General features: G+C 34.5%; 2 protein-coding genes across 2 annotated transcripts; one reads left to right on the forward strand and one right to left on the reverse strand.

The window, feature by feature from the left end:
• Positions 1-9,880: 9,880 nt before the first annotated feature.
• On the reverse strand, positions 9,881-11,973 carry LOC100742017. The gene is made up of 6 exons (XM_003488036.4): positions 11,552-11,973; positions 11,300-11,465; positions 11,004-11,221; positions 10,767-10,931; positions 10,502-10,680; positions 9,881-10,201 (listed from the first exon to the last, which is right to left on the reverse strand). Exons 1-6 carry the CDS (start codon positions 11,659-11,661, stop codon positions 10,062-10,064), a joined length of 978 nt encoding a protein of 325 aa, XP_003488084.1. The 5' UTR covers positions 11,662-11,973; the 3' UTR covers positions 9,881-10,061.
• Positions 11,974-12,123: 150 nt separating this feature from the next.
• LOC100741578 (WD repeat-containing protein 18) lies at positions 12,124-22,247 on the forward strand. The gene is made up of 2 exons (XM_003488118.4): positions 12,124-13,748; positions 22,237-22,247. The coding sequence occupies exon 1, from the start codon at positions 12,421-12,423 to the stop codon at positions 13,705-13,707; it is 1,287 nt and encodes a 428-aa protein (XP_003488166.1). The 5' UTR covers positions 12,124-12,420; the 3' UTR covers positions 13,708-13,748; positions 22,237-22,247.
• Positions 22,248-24,146: the final 1,899 nt, after the last annotated feature.

Here is a 24,146-nt window from a genome sequence, read left to right on the forward strand (position 1 = left end):
CCCCGCCGATGCCATCGGCCTGGCCCGAAATCGATGCCCCGCAACGCGACGTCTCGAAACCACCCCCTCGTTGCCGACCTGTGTGCCATCAAGCGCTGCTATACTCGCACTCTCTTTCTTTCTCTCGTGTTATCTCTTTACGTTTCTTCTTTACATTATACGTATCTTTACGAGCCGCTTGCTTTTGTTCTTTCCTTTGTTCTTTTGCTTTTCTTGTACGTAGTGTTGTATTTTTTTTTCTTTTTTTTGTCTAAGATATTCTTCTTTACAGTGGTACGTAGCCTTATCTTTCAGTGCAACGTTTTTCCATCATACCTCTATACGTTTCATTCTGTAGTATTAAATTTTTTGAAGTCAGGATACTGACGAATAATAGGAAATTTAATATACTTGGATCTAATTAATTAGTAACGCTATAATAAATACAATGGTTCAACAGTACTTTCTGTAGCCATGGTATTCGGACTGAGATAGTTTCTTAGATATATTCTATCATGTTTCGCTCGTTTCTTACATTCAGCTCCTCCTCTTTCTCTCTCCTTTACACTGTAACTTCTATCTTTGCCCTTCTAGATCTTATTACATGTTAATATTGTTTTACACGTTTCTTACTATTAATTCGTCGACTAGTACTGTCTTGTTCATCTCTCTTTTTCTCCTTAGAATTTAGACCATTTTCATTCTCTTACCTGCTCCTTAATATCATCTCTGCAATTTCTTAGTCCTCTTGATTGATTAGACTCTTCCCCTTTATCGCACTATAATTACTACTTTTCTTCCCTTAAATCCTTCCGTGGTACTGACATACATCTTGATGTAGCCTTTCTTATGTTTCTTTCGTTTTCTTTCTTCCAATCTTCTTTTCTGCGACTATTGTCTAACTTCCTTCCTTGGATAATACTGTCTTTGTCTTAGTCGAGGTTCAGAGGGTGTGTAGGTGTGGTGGTTCTGACCGTTTCATCGTACCTAGACAGGGTCGTGCCTTTTCTTCGTGGACGAACGGATACGTATTCTCTTTTTACAGCGGGATACATGAATGGTGTACCATGAACGGCGGTGTCGTGTGACACGGATCGATCGCGGAAACTAATAGCCTGCATCGATGAGAGAATTACGTTGCAATTGGCGTTTTGTAAAATTCGCTCGTTCCGGGGGATGATGTTGAATAATCATCCATTATTATGTCACAGTATCCACATACAATTTTATGTAATCCCTTGCTTTATAATCTTTTTTGATAGCTATTTAAAGCAACGTCAATTGTTAACTCAGATGAAAAATTATACATAATTTATAGTTAGAAATTCTTGGCTTGAAAAATTGCAATTGAAGTTCACATTCTAATCAAACACTGTTTGATCTAATCAAAGCCTTTGTTTCTCACGTTCCTCAAAATAATAACATAATCCCTTTGTTCGAGTATACATTATATACTCGATATTATATACATTATATACATATATATACAGTATATAAATCGATAAATTAATTTTTTGCATCAATTAATAAATAGCCAAACGAGATTATTTTCCCTGTGAAAAATCTAATTGAAATTCGTAGCATGCGATAAGGTTTTTTCAACTTATGGAACAGTACATCTCAAGGTAACTTTTAAAAAGAGTATAGTATCCTAGAGATTATTGTAAGATTCCACTGTAAACGACTGCATACCTCATTGCAAAATGTTTTATTCAATTTATTTCGTTATTAAAAGGAAGAACTATCACATAATCGTATATATTGCAACGTTTTAATTAATTGGTATAACGAACTTATTACTACGTGCACTGTTAAACTTGGTACTTTAGATGCGATAAAGTTATCACTGCGGTAAATAACATAATTTGTGCTTAGGACAAAGTTGACCGCGACCCATAAAAATCTGTCGCAATTTTTTGCCCATTTTTCCCGGAGTTGGCACACGGTAACCGGCACAAGTGAAACGCCCTTTTGTCGGATTGCCTATTACGAGCGATGTATCCAAGTCTCCAGAAAATGGCTCACCGGCGAAATAAAATGATGCAATCAGTCGAACTCAAACTCCAGAAGCGACCAATTATAAAACTCTCGTAACTCGTTATCAAGCATCTCCATAACAAGCCATACCATAAATCACGGTATTCACAAAAATGAGCAGTTCCATTCGTCATAAACCGCGTTTTGTATCTGCAAGACGTGCAATCAATCACAAAAGTCTACACGCTATACAGTCCGTTTTCGAAATATTATAACTGGTCTGTGGATCTTTGTATCATGTTGCAAATTTATGTTTTTACAATCACACCCCTTTAAATATTACAACGACCATTTTATCTTTCCATAAATGCATCAACATCCGCATAAAATTTTCTCAACGAAGTTTGGATCAAAAGATTACAAATCATATTGTAAAATAATGAATTATTTTTCTCCTAAATCTTGTAGATGACTTTGTAAAACTATGTATTCTGGGTTTCTTTCACTTGCATAAAAGATAATTCTAGTCGAGTAATCATTCCCTTGATAACCACTAATAGTTATGAACGGGATGCGTGTAAAATTTTGTAATCTGACGTAATCGTGACGAATGCTTCCTGCAATCTGACGTAATCCAAGAAAGAACGTACCGTTCCAATCTGAAGCTAGGGCAGTCCAAATATTTTCCGCTCACACCCTCCATCCTCGTTCCAGAAACCACCTCCGTCTTCTATAAAAAAAAATTTATTAAATTATATTATGTACTTTTTCTCTAAAAAAAGAAAATATATTGCAGAAACGTTCTCAGACTCTGCAAAACGTGGCAATTACATAGGAACTGTACGTATAGAGCATCTAAAACGTAAGTAATACGCAAAACTAAGCAAAGTACTTTTTTCCTTAGAATCAAATTGACACGAAGCTGAAAAGGCTTCGAGGTGTTCGCCAAGAAATTCTCCAACTACTGAGCTGCGAATATGTATGCAGATTTATATTTTTATGAATATAATTATACGGAACCTGGGTAAAAAATTATTTTGCCTGTCAAGCATCATAGAGAATGCTATATTTTGGATAATTTACACAGTTTCCTATATTCTCTGCATTTGTACACATTTAAAATTCTTATAAATGTATAGAGATCTGCAGTAATTAGTAATGTAGCAATTACACGTTCCAGCGCTGGAACGTTTAGACCTTAACTGCCCGTCTAAATTCATTTTATAGCCACGCTATGTCGTTTCCTGCTACAATGCCAATAAACCAAAGAGTCGCCAGCGTCAGGAGAACCGTCTGTTCTCCCGCGAGATTTCCGTGGAAAGCGGGACACGCCGCGCGTTCCATCCTGAGTCGCCTTGGAGATGCTCCGAGCAGCCAGAGGAGTCAATAGACTCTACGTTGCGGCAGATGTACGTATCGATTTTGGAACGTTGATTCGCGCGTGTTCCAGAACGATACCGTTGCCCCCCAGTGCCATAGACAGGGACGTACAAGAGAGATACACGGTGTCTCGTGATCATTTTTCGAACGACGATCCTTTTTTCCCAATGAACGACAAAGTTCGCAGTTTGGCAGCAGGCATGCGGGACGAGACAGGGGGTTTCGAGAGCACCTGGAGGCCACTGGGTGGCCGGCATCGCCCTCGCCAGGTGGTTGCAACTTGTTGTTGCGGCTGCCCGAGTCTATTGTCACGAGGACTCTATGGTGTCGCAATATTCGCGTGCTTGACTCATTGACTGGCGATTCTGGTAGTTTGCTCGTTGGTAAATTGATAACTGTGATTTGTCGATTTTCAGGCAAACAGGGAAATTTGAAATTGCTAAAATATATATAAATATAAAATATCGAAATATCCGAATATATGTATGTGTATATTGAAAATATGTGAATATTTTGGTATTTATGAGACGTTTAAAGGTGCAGAAATACATAGAACACATGCAATGGCTAAAAATAAGGAATATCAAAATTATTCAGATATATTCAAATAATAAAGAAACAACAAACATAATAGATAATACATAGAAGCAGAGAAAGTACAGTATCTATTCTAATTATAATACTTCATTGGCGGGACAAATTCCTACTTAGATCCCGTTTCTTTAGTCGTGTTCATAAAAATATGAATTTGCATAAACATTCACAGTCTAGTGATCAGAGTTTAGATTTGGTTTGGTGATATTTGGGTTAGCGACGGGGTTAGTGTCCTTAGCAATTGAAGTATGGATTTTCTTGATGCGTGCTGACGACTGGAAAGCCGTTTCGACGATAGATGGTCCTGATTAAGAACGAGAGACTTGTTTATGGCGTTCCGTTCCTTCGCCTTGCTTCACTTGCAGATCGGAATTTCTGTACGTGATTTCTCTCTTGGAATTAGTTTGCTGGCTACTTTAGTTGCATACAGCAGTCTCTTAATTCTCTCTCTATCCTCATCTTTCTTACTCAATTTTTAAATCTCTTCCATCCAATCGTATTACGAACAAACGCAAGATGGTCAGCGACGTATGTTGAAAATCACGCATTTAAGGAAGAAATTTCGTGGAAATGGAAAGACACGCGCAGCTGTGTTCTATGGATCATTTACGATGCTCGTTGCCTTCGGCTGTGAGTTGATACGTCCTATGGGCACGATCCCATTGTCCATGGTGAAAGGAATACGTGGACTCGATCTTCCGCAAAATAAAAAGCAGCCACGGTGTGGTCACCCTTCGTGTGGCACGCGCCACGATCCACCTTTCTTCTTTTCTTTCCGTCGTGCGGCCAGCCGTTGCCTTTCAGATCCCCAGGATAAGGAATCCTCCCTACTGCGACCGGGGGACTCTTTAGAATGTACGGTTAGTTGGTCTGTGTAAGGACGAGAGATAGACAGAGAGGTCGTACGGCGTCTTTGATGTTTTCGTCACTGCCAATGGCTACTGAACGTTGCAGAACTCATTCAACTTCCTAGTTTCTTCACTGGCATTGCCAGAATATCGTCACGGAGGCGTCGATTTATGTAGAAAATTGGCCCTGGCATTTGGCGTTCATACACTGTATTCGAATGCTCTTAGAAACTTTGTATGTGCATATATATGTATATATTATATGAAACATATTATTGCTAGAAAATGATATCACCGCTTCGAATATAATTTGGTGTATAATGTAGGAAATTGTTCTTGGCATTCGGCGTTTATGTAGATTGGAATTTAGCTCGAGTAAATTAAGTGCAGTTCTACTGGGATATTTTTCAAATCGACGATTATATTAGTGGATTCACTCACATATTTCAACATTTGATATTTAAAAGTATCAGCAATCTGGAATATGCAATCTCTTTAAAAAACATGATCAATTTTTTACAACAATAAGCATAGAACATGCCATTTTATGAAAATTAGAAGCGATATAGAGTACTATGATCTTAGCGCTCATATATAATGTGTGTTATACAGAAATTTGGTTTAATCTTGATTGCAATTGTTCAGATGTTATTATTTTATAATTAAATTGCAACATTTTGTCTGTACTTAAAAACAACAATACAGGTATTTACTTTGTTTGAAAAAGAAACAAAATCTTCTTGTAATTAAATAGATAAAGGGAATAAACGAGCCGGAAGGAAGAAAAAACAATGTATGTATTATTCCGTAGTGCACCCTATTGGTTAAACATTGCGTCATATTTCGATATCGTTATTTCACCAGGGGGTGTTTTCCTCGCTGCTGCCCTTGAGGATTTAAAGAAACTGGGATAAGCGGCATCCCGCGTTGCGCCTATTCCACAGACCGGGTCGCGACTCGCCCAAACGTCTATGATTAAACACACAAAGAAAGACAAACAACGAGACTCTCGAGGGAGCAGGTGAAAAAACCGCTGTTGCTTTTAAACCCGCGTTCGAATGTCATAATTGGTAGCAGGCTTCCTGTGTGCCCATTAAATTCACCGAAAGAACAGTAGAAAAATAGAAGATACATAATAGCCCTATTATATTGCTAATATTTGTTACAATGTATTTCAAAAAATATTCTGAGATTGGATTTTAATCTTTTCCAATATATCTAACGCTAAAAGCATCTTAAATTGTCAATCATTGAAAATTCAGAAACATACAAATTTTAATCTACAACCATCTAAACTTGGAGACATTTCATCCTGGAGAAATTCTAGAAATAGACAAATTCCGATCTTCGGCAGTTTAAAATTTTACAAATTCCACACTCTTGATTGCAGCTATCAAGAATGAAAAATTCTACAAACTCCAGCCTATAAAAATATCAAATTCCAATGTTCTAAACATTTACTAACGTTAACGATTATTAATTTCCCAGGAACTCGTACATTCTGCTAACATCTCGTTTATTATTAAAACAAACCGAACAAGATGTTCACATAACTTATGGCCAATCTCCATGCATCTCGAAGGAAAGAAAGTTGTTTCGCTTTGAGAAGAAAGAAGAAGGGTGTAAGAAGGGGCTCTGCGTTGGGGGGTGGCCGATACAAGTGGGACATTGAAGAAAGGGGTTAGGTCCCATACAGTGACAACGGCAAAACTCGAAACGACGTCGTCGGACTTGGCTTCCGGCCATTTCCCAGCTATCGATCCACGAAGCGTTACGACGAAGCTGCCCTACGCGCAATTATAGGTGTATCGTGTGTATAATACGACCCTGGTACATGCATAGCCGGGGGATAGATCGCCGTCGGCGTACAAGGACGATCCCCGAAATTCGGCCGCGACATCGGAATCGCGAATTCTTCGATGGCCGTGCGAGGAACGCTCTATCGAGGACAGTTATACTGTTGCTTAAAACTGTTCCACCCAAGAGAGTTCCATAAACGGGTCCAATATCATCCATCTAATCATATTACTAAAGATATAACACTTATTTAAAGAAATATAAATTACTATTAATTATACGAATTTTTATGCAAATACCTATTTCTTTGTACCCAATTAAGCAAACGGAATCTATAAAATTTATTTCTCCCACTAAATATTACAATGAGTACTACACTTTTGATATTTTATACGTTTCTGCATGTCACGTGCATTTTATGGATTTTTACAATTTTAAATTTTATCAACTTTGTGAACTTATAGCCCTTCCCACCCAAATATTCAAGAGGACAAAATTATTCAATTTATTCGGTAGGTAAAAGATGATTAGTTAAGTGTAATGAATGGTCGCCGTCTTGCACAATGGAACTAATATTATTAGTGAAATTTTGTAAATTGTAAGTTACAAATTATCTATGTTGATAAATTTTTCTATACAACATTAAGAAGTTTAGTCATAGAACAAATTAAATGTTAGAAGTAAAATTTATGAATGAAGAAAACTTGTAGCTTCTGATTGTATGCGTAGTATCATGAAATTACCTTTATCATTGTATCATGAAGTTATTAAGCATCATTATAACTCTAGACCTGATTGTCAGGAAACAATATTCATTTCGCAAATTTGAAATTTAATTTGTTAGTTAATATAGATAAGAAGATTAAAAGTTTTAGGAGACCTTTATAATAATTTCCTTATTAAATTTTGTTAATTTTCCAGCTTTCAAAATAATTTATCTTACTGAATATAAAAATATAAAGATTGGAACGAAAAAGAAATTTATAACGTACCTTGTTAATTTACTAATATTATTAAATGAAATTATATCATTAAATTATTATGCAAGAGGACCTGGGAGCCATATTACAACCGTGTTAAAATATTATAATTTAAGACTGCTTATTTAGTTATTTGTATGAATAAAACGGAATAATCAACAATGTTTAGACTGAGAAATTTTTATAATAAAAGTTGGTAGAATGCAGAATTCTGACTGTAATAATTATTTCTCGTAACATATTTTGGGTGACGCGGCGTGTAAGAAAGACACAGTTCACCCACCCTACGAATGCAACACAACGGTGCGTTTCCACGTATGCGTGGAATCGATAACTGGGAATTAGTCTGACAGGCTGTCTGCCAGAACCAAGTACGTGCATCTACGTGAAAAACCTTGCCAATCATGTTAAAGTAATTACATCGTATAGATAACCAAGTTAAATATAACTGGCAAGTACACTTGCTGAATGGAAAATTATTAGATTAATATTGTTTTCTGATTTATTTCACTGCCTGAAATGATTTTCAATAAGAGAATGTTCTTAGGTGAAGAAATATTTTTATTCAAAACAGTCGATAATGTCGTTACTTTAGTTATCGAATCGAGATTAAAATCTAGTTCATTGAATATATACCACGTTTATAAATTCTGATGTATAGGCCATTTAAAATTAAGTACTGTACATTAAAATTAATTTATCATTTCATTATCAAATAAGATATTGAAACGATAAATACATTAAATAACTCAGATAAAAATGAATGTTTTTCATTGTATGTACTTAAAATTACATAAGAAAAACGGAGTTCCAACTGAAATTCGACGAACTTCGATCAATAATTCCACAATGGAAAATGAAGATATAAGGCTCCACTCAGAACAAATAAACGATTTTGAAATTGGGTTATCATAACCAGTTCACTCGTAAAAGTTTACCTTTCTATATTTTCGTGGCTCCACCTAAACACACTATCATCCGTGTCGTACCGGACTAAAATGTACATGAAAAAAATGCCAGTCCACAGAAAGACAAACTACGGAACAAATAAAAATATGTCCGCACAAACTACGCCGTGAAAGTCAATACGAGAACGAGATAAATAGAGGATCATCGTAGTCGGTACCGAGGATCAATATAATATGTCACAACCATGGTCACAAGTACACAAAGGCATAAGAGTATATATAGCTACTCGATACATACGATAAATACCTTGTATGTTTCGTTCCGCCATGGTTCCGCTATAAACCGTATCGACCATTTTTCGATTATCGATTATGAGAAAAATTTACATTTAGAACTCCATTAAAGTCATGAAGATTATTAGTTATTAATACACGTGAGTTTCTCATGTCTTTTAAGTTAAATATTTTTCGTTTGGAATAAAATTGACGTAGTAAAATACATTCTTCCACAAATATTTATTATTACAATCAAAAATAAAAATGTATAAGTCATTCCACGTAAAAAACAATTTTGTTAAGAAAGAATATACTTTGTTTTTGTTTCATACATTAATTATTAGTTACTAGTAAAAATTGATTGTTTTGTTTGTTTTGTTATACAGTAAGTGTCCAACCTTAAGAGTTTTTGAAAAATTGCAATTAGACGTTTCGATAACATCGATTAATTCTGCACTCCGCGAGTGGCGCTGAAATCAGTACATTAAATATCGCGCCCTTTTTCGCACGAGGAATATTCGATCCGCGACATTGAAAGTTTTTAACGGTCGAATATTGTTGTCAGTTATTAACAAATTATATTATATCTTTCTGTGATAGTTAATTAATAATATGATTCAATTAAATTCAATTCAACATCAAGATATTAAAAACTATATGAGGACGCACTTCACAACACGCACAAGTAACATTCAGTACTATCCCCGTCATAATAGTGAAACATGGAAAGGCACTTCGTAACCGAACTGGTGAGTACTTTAACGCACGATAAGTAGTATATCAACAGCATTTTCCAATTGATTTTTCTTCTTTCAAATATTTTAATTAAAACGTCTTTTCAATATCGGTGTAATATAAAATAAGTTCTTTAGTTATTTCAAAGTACAAATTCAAATATTCAATATAAAAAAGACTGAAGATCTAAATTTATACAAAATCATTGAATAATTCTTTCTTCAATGTTACAAATATTTTACAATGTTAGTTTAGTAAAAAAAAAATTGAATAATGCGAAATATTAGCACCGTATCAAGCAAATTGTTATTATAAAGCATATATATAAACCAGTTTAGTGTATATCATAATAAACTTCACGGTATTAAAAATACCTTCTTTTAACACTGACCTATATACACTTGTACGCGAACATAGATACGCGTGGAATTATAAATAATGTTATTTTGAAAATTTTCCTACGCTTGTTATCCCATCCTCACCACTCATTTCTTCCTAATTGTCCATAGCAATATTCTCTTCGTGATATTGCACTCTTTCATGGAAATATCATCACTTAGAGATATGATTTAAATGAAATGTAGATTTCAGTTGAAAAAATCTTCTACCTCTGCTAGTTCCCTAGCTCGGGCTTGTTGATGAGCCCAACGTTCTTCTGCAAGCTTATCGCTTACACCCCATTTTTCATGATAGATACGTTGTTCACATGTTGGACATTTTTTACCCCCTATAATAGAATAAACAATATTATTTGAAACTAAAATGCTGATGTGTGCCTTCTTTTGGAAATATAAGTGTATAAAAATCTACAAAATACATATAATACATAAATATATGTAAAATATCGGGAACAAAGTACTTATTACAATATTTAGTAGATGAAACTAAGTGCTGTCTAGGTTACTTAATTATATTCATAAAAATATAAAATTGCATAAATATTCGCGTCAAACATTATTACCATTTCCCATTAATATTACATTACATTAATGTGACAATTGATATTCGATGCAATAATAGAAATTACCATGGAATGGAGGAGTCTTCATGTATGTCACAAGACAGCGTAGGTGAAACAAATGTCCACAGTAAAGTCTCTCTACATGCATATCTGCAGTTTCGTTGGTTTCTGCATTTTCTGGATTCTCTGGCAGACATGTTTGTTTGCATGACTGACAATGCTCCTGTGGCAAACTCTTTACACATCTAGGTGATATAATTCACAAAAAGAAAATATTAAATAAGAGTAAAAATGATATTGATATAACATGAACATTGATAAATAGACATACTGTATGAGAAAAGATGTAACAACTTCCAAGGATGGTGAGGGAATAAAAGGAGTGTGTGATTTCTTCGTAAGCGGTGGTTCTACACACTGTCTGGCTAATTCCCTTCCTTGACCTGTGAAATGGCGTGTAAATAGTGGAGGAAAATTTGTATCTACATCTTTCAATCTACAAACAAAACAATTATTAAAAAGAAATATAAATTTCTTGTTTATGTCTTTAGTCGTCATTGGTACATACTTTATACAGGCAACCGGATAATTATCTGGTACATCAATTTTAGCTTTGAAATAATATAACTCTTTCTTAATCTTCAAACCAATACAAGAATATTTTTGTTTCAATTTTATTTCATCGTTGTCCCCCAAGAGTTTTTTTATGGTTGTGATTTCATCATAGCAACAAATCAAAGGATTTTCGTCAATGAAATTACGGATAAATTTCAATATTGGTAACACCTACAGCATTAATTAAAATTCATGTAGTAAATTCATATAAATAAGAAATTGTTCGATTTGGTAGATTCAAATATTTACCTGTGCCTTTCCCAACAATTTCTTGCATTCCCTTTCACAGACTTCTGTTAGACCGTTAAGTAACTTCACAGATAAAGTTTTGCTCTTCAATTCAAGTAACAATGGAGCATTAGGATAGCTCTTCGAGAACTGTATGCACACGACGATGGTCTTGAACTCGGTCTTCCTATGACGTTTGTAAATAATGGAATTAATTAGGAAATTATTTGGTAATAGTTAGTCAGTTATCATAATCGCTAGAAGTAAACTTACGTTATTTCCACTCGCACCATGGTACAAACACAAGAAACGAGACGGCTACCATCAACGACATTTTGACAAAGTTTTGATACCTCTTGTAATTCATCATCGAGAAAGCCCATGAGAAAATTGAAACAAATATTACTTCACGATCTAGTAACCCCTTATCGGCTTTATTATCAGGTGGAACCGATCATCTAAATCTAAAATAGACTGATATAGCAAAACCAAATTTTTAAAAAATGCTTTACTAACGATTCTCGAAGATTAAGATTATGTCATATAAATACTATTATTCTCAAGGTCAGTCAAGGAAGCTCTGCTTGATATACTCATCTGTTTTGAAACATGAATCATCAACATTGATACTTCCTACTATGATGTAACATATCTTAAGTAAGTGAATGGAAAATAAGTATCAAGAAATAAGATTTTGGTAAAGGAAAATTTCGTCGTTAGTTTATTATTTATAATAAAATATATTAAATATATACAATTATAAAATTATTATGATATTATTGTATATATAAGTTATTCCTTTCACAAAAAATACGCTAAACGAAAAAAATTTGTTAAGAAAGTTAATTTATTCAGTCATTATAATTATTTAAGCAAAAGATTTTATGGGAATGAATGATACTTGAGAGGTTATACTGTCCAATAGAATCGTTTCTGTACTACCTAAAATAAGTCTCGACTAGTGGCTCTAAAAGCGCTATGGTTTATGGTGGAAATCTAACCTAGTGCAACGCACGTGTTTACAGAAAAGTTAGAACTCGACTCGAGAGAATACTAAATCGAACGAAAAGATTTATACCAAAATATGTTAAGACTTAAAGTAACCATAATCAGTTTTTAAGCTTAATAAAACTATAATAAAAATGTCGCGAATTGCCGACACGAGAGAGGTGATTTTAACTAGTGACAGTAGCGGTGAACATTGGAGTGCAGCTGTGTGGGATCACCGAACTGGTTCAATTTTATCGACTTATAAAAATGCTGGTGCTCTCAGTCATAGAACTCTTCAACTTTTAAGCGACAGTTATATAGTGGGTGCGGATTTAACGAAACCGCGTATACATGTTTGGCCATTGAACAGTCATTCTCCCGTATCTAACCTGAGACTGACAACACCGGGAAAGGTTACTGCTCTGAATTGCACGCCCAATGGCGCCTACATGGTCGCGGCCATTTCCGAAAAACTATTCCTCTGGCAATTGTGCAACGGGCGTTTGTTAAAGAATTTATCGCAACATTATCAGACAGTGACCTGTTTGACGTTCAGCAAAGACGGTTCCATTTTCGCCAGTGGCGCCGAGGACGGATTAATTTTCGTGTGGTCGTTGTATCGTGTATTGAACGAGGAACATCCTACGCCATTGCACGCATTCTCTCATCACTCTTTGCCAGTGAAGGACCTACAATTTGGACATGCTGGCGCGCGAGGAAGACTGTGCTCCGTATCTCTCGATCGAACATGCAACATTTACGACCCAGGCTCCGGATTGCTATTGCTCACCCTTGTGTTCGACGTGCCACTCACTTCCGTTTCCATGAACGCACGCGAAAGTGATTTATTCGTGGGCTGCACAAACGGTGACATATATGGATTCAATTTGCACGAGCCGCCACGTGGAATAGAGCATCATGTGCAGGTACGGAATGACGGAAATTCGGATGGAGTGATAGTTTTCCAGGGGCACAAATCGAGCGTAGTATCATTATCGATATCGATCGATTGTCGATACCTGGTGTCGGGCTCGACCAGCGGCGAAGTTCACGTCTGGGACATAGCGAGTCGTCAGATTCTTCGTACGATCGATCACAAGGGACCAATCACCGCTGCATTCTTCGCGAAAAACTACGACAATTTCCGGGTCACCAACCTTAAGCCGCGTTTACAACTATGTAATTTACATAGGATATCGGACGATAGCGGAAAAGAAAGCTTCATCGAAGTGATTTCAAGGGATCGAAATACAACAGACATTTTAGATTTTGATTTGTACACAGAAAAAAATATCGATATGGCCGGATCAGAGGACGTAATCTCGAAAAAGTTTTCCGAGATGAAGGACGAGATCGATAAACTGAAGAAAATCAATGCTGCTATGTATCAGTACAGTGTAAAACATATTTTGAATAAGTCGAATATAGATTTAACTTAGATTTAAAGTTTTGTATATATATATAATTTTTAAGTTATTTAGTAAAAGTTTTCTCATGAAAACTGATCATAATAAAGAGTACTTGTTGCACGCTGTAAATAATGTAACTTATCTTACCTATCTTTCACAATCCTTCTTATCCTGTTTGAAAATGGGTTATGTGGTAAAAAATGAAATTGCAGTAATATCCAATTAGCTGTAACAAGATAAGTAAAATGCATTGGTTACAGAGGGTGTTAAATATTTTTATTTCGTATTTCTAATTCGTTTGCTTTTTGATTGCATTAGAAACGAGAACGAGAAACATTTAGCACGAATAGAATAAAATGAAAAATAAAATTTATTATAAATTTTGAAATTCACACAAGGCATATATAGAGGAATTTTCACTAATTGCCGAGAATAATTTCGTGACAGTTAAATGAATACTAGAGCATATCCCTCTTATGCCAATATCATGAACTCGTGGTTCGATAAATTCACAATTAATTCGGTACTTCACGATTGAAGGTAAAATGAAACGAGATAATTCTACAGATCATAAATGAAGCTCAGACCATAATATACTCGTGACATTAGTAACAGTTTTGGCATAAAGTAAGCAGACAAAGAAAGGCAATTCGTTTAACTTTTTAAAAAAGTGAAAAACAGAGGATAAATTTGCACATTCATGGGTTTGACATAAGGAGGACGATATTATCCGTGAAATTTATATTCTCATAATATTAGAGAGATAAATCATTGTACTATACAGAAGAGAAAATTTAAAAATTGCTCATGAAAAAAACATGGAAATAATAATGAAAAACTGTTTCGCTGTTTCACTCTCTGTCACCGTGGAAAAACATTCTATAAAGGGTATAACTTGTTCACGTCGCACGACGATAAAATGATTAACTCGCTGTGATACAAACACGTTAAATGAAACAAAACGTGGCTGTTTCTCGGTTTAATGGCAAGCAATATTTCAGCTATGATCGTCCCCGAAGAGCTAATATTCCGATCGAAAATTCGGCTTCGAAAAACGATTCATGCTCTTTATTCTAGTTTTTGAACTTGCTGCATGGTAATTTATTTCCAAGACCCTAGAAAAAATATTTAATTTCACGATGAACAAAATTTAAAAACTAATATACTGATGAAAATAATGGATGTAGTCATTATTCAATCCACATACTACATAATTTTATTTTTGCGAATAAATACCAATTTTTTTCGGTTATATACTTCTTTTTCCACAGATTCTCGAAATCGGTGTGCAAATAGGTCATGTTACACGTGGGATTCGCGTTACATGGAATAAAAAAGGAAGTAAATCGAAGCATTTTTTAATACGGAGATCTCCTTTCTTGCGTCTCTTTATTTCAAATTATTTTCGTTTCGATAAAAAGTTCGTTTTAATAAAATATTGGTCGGTACTCCTATATTAATTATTCTCGCGTCGATGAAAGAATTTGAATTTATATGAAAAATTCGACGCGCGTCCGATTAAATCAGACCTTCATTTTCATACGTTTAAAATTGTTCTGTTCCTGCAATTTTTTTTTTTTCAGGTAGGATGGATATGTCGGTTTATTACGAAATAATTATTCGAATCCGAAATTACGTTTTACTTCTTGACTTCTACATGATATTTTCGTTCCGTTACATGTTCCTACAAATCTCTGATAATATTTTGCTTTCTGTTCTTCAAAAAAAAACTTTAAAACCTTTCGCTATGGCAAATGAGAAAATTTTTTGGTATATAAATTGAAACTGTTCTTTTTAATAAGAGAATTATACGTCGGTAGATATTTGAACACTTTATACAATTAAATATAAATTTAGTTGACACGTCAACACTCCTGTAATCTCTAAAATACATTTTTGATTTAATAAAACGTTAGTATACGTGTATCGAGCAGATTTTTAGAATCGTTTTCTTCGAAATCGATGTCTCGTATGTAAAAATATTATCCTACATTTTTAACTTATTTTTTCACGAGGAATTACCTTTGGCACGGTTGCTTGTACCACTAGTTATCATACATCTTGCCCACATTGTATACTGGAGGGAGAAGGATTATTTGCAATGACTACAAAAGATATTGGAACATTATTGTATTTATTACAACATATACGTACTAATTAATTAGTATGTCCAAGTATATCACATTTCAGAATTATCTAGTAACACTTTTATGTGTATGGCTACAAAAATTTGGTATTTTAGAAATGAAATTTATAGAACTTGATAAAAGGATGCTTTATTAGAAAATAAAGGTATGTGATTACTTCTTTTGTTTTTTCCTACTATACATATGTTCCCCCTACAAGCTTTTTTATCTCAAATTAAAACCGGAGGACCTTTCTATGGTGAACTTTTCAGTTTAATCGCCAAGGAAGCTACCCTCTTATCCTCCTCATCCAAGCTGTAGTATCATAAAACGTATCGTGATATCGCTCAACGTCGTTGAAGAATGGGATTAATTATTCGCCCAGCATTAGTCACGATCATAATATCCACGATGCGTAATTTTCCATCGGCGGATCATGGGATTCCCCTGCATTTTTCACCCCATACTGACTACTAGCGCTGTTGCAAGCCGCTCATCTCCTTTCAAAAGCATCGGTTAATTTTTACCACCATTGTAAATTCCGCTTATAATCTCGCATTGCTAATTACTCATCCTTCACGACGTAATCTCGTGTTTTAAAAGAGAATCCTCGGTATAATCATCCCAACTTTGGGCGATTTTAAGATGGAAGATCGCTTCTGATTTTCGTACTTGCTTCAATCAATTTCTTTATCGTTTCTTACAGTGATATTCAACTTCTCTGACGTTGTACGAGATGATTATTTGAGAAAGTTATACAGAATATCTTCAAATGAGAGGAAAGTGATATCTTTTACTCAGCAGTTGGTTTTCATCAATGTAGAACTTACTTTCTGTTAAAACGTGTAATATAATATACATAATTTTTAGATTAGAGTTTAATGCCGTATCAAAAGCGTGGTTTTACATTAAATGCTATTCTATTGACTAACCAGATTTTCTTGATGAATTTTACCAATTCGTGGATTTCTTCATCCGCTAGATCTTCCTTGAAGAAAGGCTTCACTGAATGTTTTTCACGGAATGTGTTTTACTTCCGACAATTCGGAAGATTGAGTGATCTATCGTGCTTCGAGTGTTGCACTCTTCGCATTGTGGAGTTGATTCTTTTTGTAGAACGTACGAGTGCGTGATTATAATAAACATATCATTTGGTCATACGCAAATACAGAATATTTCGAAAATAATATTATGTTAATTATATGATGACATACTTAGCGATAAAGTCGTTGTAAGAAAATCTGCTGAATTTAGTTTGTAATTTTCACTTGAAAAAACAATCTTGGAAGTTCATATGTACAGTACTTGAAATTTTATGTCATTTAATTTTTCGGAAACAACTCTAACACGTTGACTGCCACGAGAATTTTACGTATTTTACTCTGGGACCCGCAATAAATTAAAATATACTACACCGTAACATTTAATTTTGACAAAATATCATATTCTGTATTCGCGCTCTTTTTCTCTGAAAATGTTATCTAGAACACTCATATTGTTCAACATTTCTCAGTCTACGAAATTTATCTTACTCTAATCATTTCAAAAAAATCTAGTAATCGTGAACAGTCATAAGAAGATCAGATTTAATGACCAATGTCTTCAAAAATTGTTCAAAACTTTTCAAAAATTCCTTATCTATACACTCGCATAAGTATGTTAAGTATTGTACACGTTGCTTTATCTGTATATTTATTTCAGAATATCGCATTTAGATAACTTTTGTCCGTCTATTTCATCGTTTGATGCTTAATAAGTTAAGAAAGAATCCATCAGTGCCAAGCTGTTTGATCACTAGTATCGCGAATCCGGCAGAGATATTGGTTATTTAAAATCTTTTACATATTTACCAAAGTGTGATGATATTCTCCATCTTCTTGAAAAATGAAATTCCTTTCAGTTCAGAGGCGACACATTTTCTAATAATTCCAGCAATTTATTCTCAAGTATACGCGTGCTCGATGAGCGTTCGATATCGATTTACTCGAGATACAAAGTTTCTCATGAGAGAATGTTAGCTTACATTTTCCAAATATTTGTGCATTTAGCGCGCGTCATTAGATTAAATGCATATTCGAATTCTTTACGCAAATGGAATAAATAAAATTGAATCCGTCAACACGTATTTCCAGTTAGCAAACAACGCGAATAATAATAAATTTACGCGGTCCATGTCCGCGCACAGTTTCGTGGAATAAATCAATTGAAACGTACATCAGCGAAACGAACCCATAATTATACATTAGACTTACTCAGCACCAGGATTAAAGCCCCGTTCACACCCGATAAATCGTTTTCTTCGCGCTAATGATTTTGAATTTCATTTTATACCAAACTTTCGAATTTGGTATTGTGACATGGAAAAACACAAGAAATTTTAACGATACGGAAATTATTATCTTTCAAGTTATTCGTCTTGGATTCTAAATGCTGAAGGTTTACATACTCTGTATATAATACGAGAAATTCAGAACGAAATCTCGACGATATTTGTAGGAATAATTATTTTATTCCATTCATTCAGAATTCTACACCTCTTTCTGCCTTTTATATTTCTCCTTTAAACCAGATTAACATCAATCCAAACACAAAGAGAGAAATTCTCATAACAAGGAGCTGAATTCTGAAAGCTGAAATTATTTTTCTACTTCATTGTTGTTTGCGTATTTTTCGTACTTAACATTAAAAATGAAATAGCAATTGAAATTAATAATGATAAAATGAAAATATTTTGATGATAGAGAAATTTTCCATATCATAGAATTACACGGTGAAAGGGTTAATATACTTTGTATTTCTCCACATTCTATAACACTCGTTTCAAACATTTTTCGACATCTCCCATGCTCTTTCCATTCAACCAAATTAATGTTTTAGAATGTTGAATGTTCACGTTCGTTTCACTTCGGTTTTCCATCGTGTTTTTCATAAGTACATCGCGCTACCGCAAATACGCTAAATTAGTATTGTTCCTTAATGTAAAAAGAAGCTAGTAATAGAGTCTTACAGCGTGCTGTAAAAAATCATGCACGATACCATGCAAGAAATAATTCAGAATATTCAGTAAAATTGACGATGCACGCGAATGAGCGGAATTTCCTTACGGTGTTGCTCGAGGGTAAAGGAGGAAAAGAGAACAGAGAATTTACTATTCGCCGTAAATTTGTTTCGTTGCACGCTTATAAGCCCCGGTTACGGGATCCTTTGCTAACAATAATGGAACTTTTCATTGTGCCTAACACAATGACCGGCTTGTTTCTCGTCGAAGAGAAAGGGGAGGGAAGTTTAAGCGGCACACGGGAACCGTGCCTGGAAAAATAGACGAGACAGCTCACGGAACGACCAGCCGAGAGAAACGTTTCAATTTTCAATCGTTTCTCATGAACGCGCTATATTTACCGATCTTCATTGAATCGAAGGAAATTTTCTCTAGTGAGACCAATATGATCGTGTACAGGTTATTACTACAACGTTGATTGTTCGATAAATCCTGCGTAGGTGATTTTAATATTTGGACGCTATACATAATACAGAAAGTAGATGGGAAAGATAAATAGGAAAGAATGGATGTATTCTTTATGGAGCTATTTTTATCATATTTTTTCCTGATCCATAAATTCTCTAGAAATTTAGATTAAATTAAATAATACAAGACATATTCTAATTTAACTTGAACGATACAAACATCATACGTTGTATTGTAGTTTCCCCTGATCCATAAATTCTTCAGAAATATAGAGGAAATTAAATATTTTTTTTTTATTTATTGAAATTTATCTCGTGTTGAGAATTTTCAGCAATTTTTCTGGCGTGGCGCAGTGACATGGCTAATTATTTATAATAAGTTATTACTTATTATACATAAATATAACTTGTAAGTAAGTGTTATAAATAAGTAAATATTACTTAATGAAATTAAATATGACAAGATATATTCTAATTTAATTTAAACCATATAAATATCGTATATCATATCATGGTTTAGCCTAATCCGCAAAATTCTTCAGAAATACAGATCAAATCAAATATTAGAAGATGTATTCTAATTAAAATTAAACGATACAAACATAAACCAATCTCAATATTACAAACATAAATTACTCTAAGGTAAATTATATTTTCTAATTGATCTAACAAAATAGATCCTTAGTCGAAGTTTCCATTCGATTCGTGAATTAAACGTTTCTCAAGGAATGAGAACAAATTTAAAACATCAAGCATCTTCATATTCATTCGTAAAAATGGGAAATTTCCATTTAGTGGATAGCTTATGACTTTTTCAGACAATATATAGCAACCGATGATATTTGCATGAGAAGTAGCAAAAAACAATGGAACGAAAGAAAGAGAAAAGAAGAAGAATTCGGTAGAATTCGCCGAGATCATCCACTGGCATCGATTCTCTTTCTACCCATTCCCATGCAAATTCTCTTTCTAAGACGAAAGAAACCCCCTACTTCTTAATGTCCTGGTCGGCCATCTTAGTTCTAATTTAATCTCGCACGCATCGGATACGCGTTTCGTAAAACGTACCTCGTTTGCATTCATTCGCGACTCATTTGAATATAAACTGCTGGCTGATACCAGAAACGTGTTCAAGATCGAACACGAGTATGTTTTTACGTTTTAATTAAACGAACTGTACCACCGGTAGAAGATGGTTGAGGATTTAAAGCTTCGTATATCATACACATCTCACGAATTTGTTGCTGAGAAAAAGGAATTATTCCTGAAGTATGTCCTGTTTAACTGGAAACGCTAAAATATTTGGGAAAGTAAGAACGATACGAAGAAATGTTTCAGAGAAAAGTTGTACGGTATCGAAGCAGACATGCTGTGCTTTTATCTGTTTTATCTTACGACGACCATGAAACGTTCTGTAAAGATGACATACATATTCTTCAATGGATATCTTTATTTTTGTTAGCACACGCTCCAATAACTGATATTCGGACGTTCTCAGAACACTGCGAACTCGTGTTTTCCGCATCATTCGCCAACTTTCAAATTCGACGGAGCAGATACAGGCAACTACCTAAAGCGACTGATTGTTTTGAAAACATTAGGAAATTGCGATTCTTTGTTCAGGTAGTATCATACCAATGGTAGGATTATGAGAAATATCTTTATGTATCCCCGCGGTCTTACATTTGTGTATGTACAGTAACGCTAATGTCGGTAGCATGGCACGTCGGATTTGAATTTCATATCTCGATAGTGGATGAAAGGCACGAGTTGGCGATGTTACGGAAATGTCTCAATTTCAGCGACGAAAATATGTAATAAAAGATGTAGATTTAGAAATTTTGATCTGGTTTTCACAGGACCTTTTAAGGTCATCGGAAGGTCAAATAGATGAGAATATGGGATGTCCTTCGTCGATATCATACAACTTTTGCCTGAAACATTTTTTCATGTTATTTTTCCATATATATCAGCGTTTCCCAATTGAACAGGACATGTATATATATACTAATTAACAGGCTGTAACGGAGAACACGTGGGACCCATTTCAGGGGTTGATTGTACACCTAAAAAAAATATAGAGAGTTCGTATAAATATATATTCTACCCATCTTCGTTTCGGAGATATAGCGAATTTTCTGTTGAATTTTCTTTCCATTTTATATTGTATAATTACTCTTACAGAGAATGTTCAAACTGACCAACTCGCATCTCAAAGCAAGCCTGTAGACGTCTTGTCACGGATCCACTTACATCTGAATGTTTCCTGGTATTTCCCGAATTTGTTGCGAAGCTTGTTCTATTCTGAACCTTAGTGTTTCAACATTTTCAATAGATATTGCGTACACAATAGATCCATTGTGTTTCATAAACGAAGACCAATAGACAGTGTGCATTCAGTTTTTGAAGTGGGTCTCACGTGTCCTATTGCAAGCTGTATATTATCTCTACTAAATATTGATATACGACAATTGTTGATATTATGCTACTGTCTGTATACATTACGTATATTCAAAATATACAGGGTGGTTGGTAATTGGTTGTACAAGCGGAAAGAGGGCGATTCTACGCGAAAAAAGAAGTCGAAAATATAGAATAAAAATTTTTTGTTCGAGGCTTTGTTTTCGAGAAAATCGACTTTGAACTTTCGCTCGGTACGCGTGCACTTTATCACGTTGCATCGATGGAAAAATTTAAAAAAAAAAATAAAAAATATTTGTATTCTATATTTTCGACTATCTTTTTTCGCGTAGAATCACCCCCTTTCCGCTTGTACCATCAGTTACCAACCACCCTGTATATCATATAATGTAAAATTTGGTACACTATGGATGCATATATTTGTTGTTGAGAAAAATATATGTATACCTATAGTGTATAATGCATGTAAAAATATTTCGTAAAAATATAATTAGTTGCTCTTACGAGAATGCTTGTATACATGATTTAACACTAGAACCACCGATAGTTAAGCTATTTCTACTAAAACCAGTCAAAATGGCTGGTCTTTAAAAAATACGTAATACTAGAATATTTTTATATTTATTGATTTACTACTTTTTTACAGAAGGAATTCCATGTTATGTGGTACATTTTTGGTATTATTAAGCCATTATCCGTAAACGAGGATTGCCACATTTATAAAATTGTAGCACCAATCATTTTGACTGGTGTGGTATTCCTGGTGTTAGCATCTAGCGATCCAGCGATCGATTCGGAATTTTCCTGATAACTATATCATCATATCGAATGATACGCAGTAAAAATTTTAAGAACGTGTGTGAAGTTGTACAAAACGAGGAAACTGGTTAATTGGGGTTCGATAAACAGATTGCAGGACCCTTTTACACTTGGACAAATACCAGTCATTTTGACTGGTATTGGTATAAATAGCCCTGATACAAAATTATTATCAGTTTGAATACATAAAAAACAAAATAAAATTCGTTATATTACTCTTTTAGTTATCGCTGCGAAAGTAATTACATCATTGCGGAAAAAATATAACACAAAGCAGAAATATTAAAATAAAATTGTAAAACCAGTCAATTTGACTGGTGTGGTAGTTCTAGTGTTAAGACTTTTGCAGAGTACTGTATTGATCGTACGGTTTTGACGTTTTTATTATGCGCCTCTCTCTTGAGAAAGCCACGGATATCGGCCGAGGGGGTGATGGCGAATCAGTGAAGTATTATTTTGTATGGAATAAGTTGAAACGCGACGTTATTCGAGCTGAATCGATGCCACTCTACGGCAGAGAGTATCGACGTGTATCTGTTGCATGCGAAATGAGTATTCTATACTCGCCGTCGAGTAGATATTGTTCGCGTGTAATGTTTCGAGTAATGTCGAGGGTCGTTTATTGAGGGGCGATGAATTTGTTGGCGCATAAGGTCTTTTTGATTGCGCTGACGACGGAAAATATCGAGGGAATCCGGAGTTGCAGATCCTACCAATTAATCGAACCAGTTTCAGTTACAAAGAATGTGTTTCAACAAGACAACTATTTTTCATTTACTCTATATTTTATTCTATATGAAGTACATTCTAAATACGAATTTAGATATCATATTTTTAATTAAAGTAAGTTTCGCGTGATTTTATGATTTTTTTTATTCTTCTCTATGATTACATAATTGTGTTATCCTTTCTATTATGAAAAAAGTTGCAAGATTCCAAATATGTTATTTCGTATTGCGTTGCAGATTGAAAAGAGAAACGTTGATGCCAAAGGCATACAATGAAATTGTTCTCGAATTTCAGCCATTCGAATTAATGTAAATCGATTGGTTTTAATGAAATTTTAGCTGAATCGTTTGAATTTCATCGGACAAGGTAAAACACTTTTTAATCGCGATACGTTTTGCCGATATAAAACGCAGAAGTTTCTACCTATCATTCACAAGAAATATTCAATTTGTCTCTCTTGCACTTTAATAGGAAACACGCATAAATCTTTTGAATCATACATTATCAAATATATCTCTTCCCGTATCTGGTAATGGGACATGAATTTACAATCTGTAGTTGTAGGTCACAGTTACAACTGGATCGAATGATAATGGAATTATGGAACATGTTATCGACGTGAAATAAAAAATTGACATTAATTATCGGTATTATCCGCGTAGTCTATTTAAAGGCGAACGATTGTAACGATTATTCAGGATAATCCAAATACACAATGGCGCGTGTTACCCGATCATAGGATCGCGCGAAGATTTATAAACACGTGAGATGTTCATGATGAGGCAGATTAGACTGAATCAATATCATCCTACGAGTTCCTACGATGTACAATACAGGATGCTTTGGCTCCTTTGATTTTTCATCCACTAGATTTATCACGTTCGTTTGGTACCCCTTTCTCGAATCCGA

This window comes from Bombus impatiens, unplaced genomic scaffold (genome assembly GCF_000188095.3).
Source record: "Bombus impatiens unplaced genomic scaffold, BIMP_2.2 scf_0217, whole genome shotgun sequence".
NCBI classification, from domain to species: Eukaryota; Metazoa; Arthropoda; class Insecta; order Hymenoptera; family Apidae; genus Bombus; species Bombus impatiens.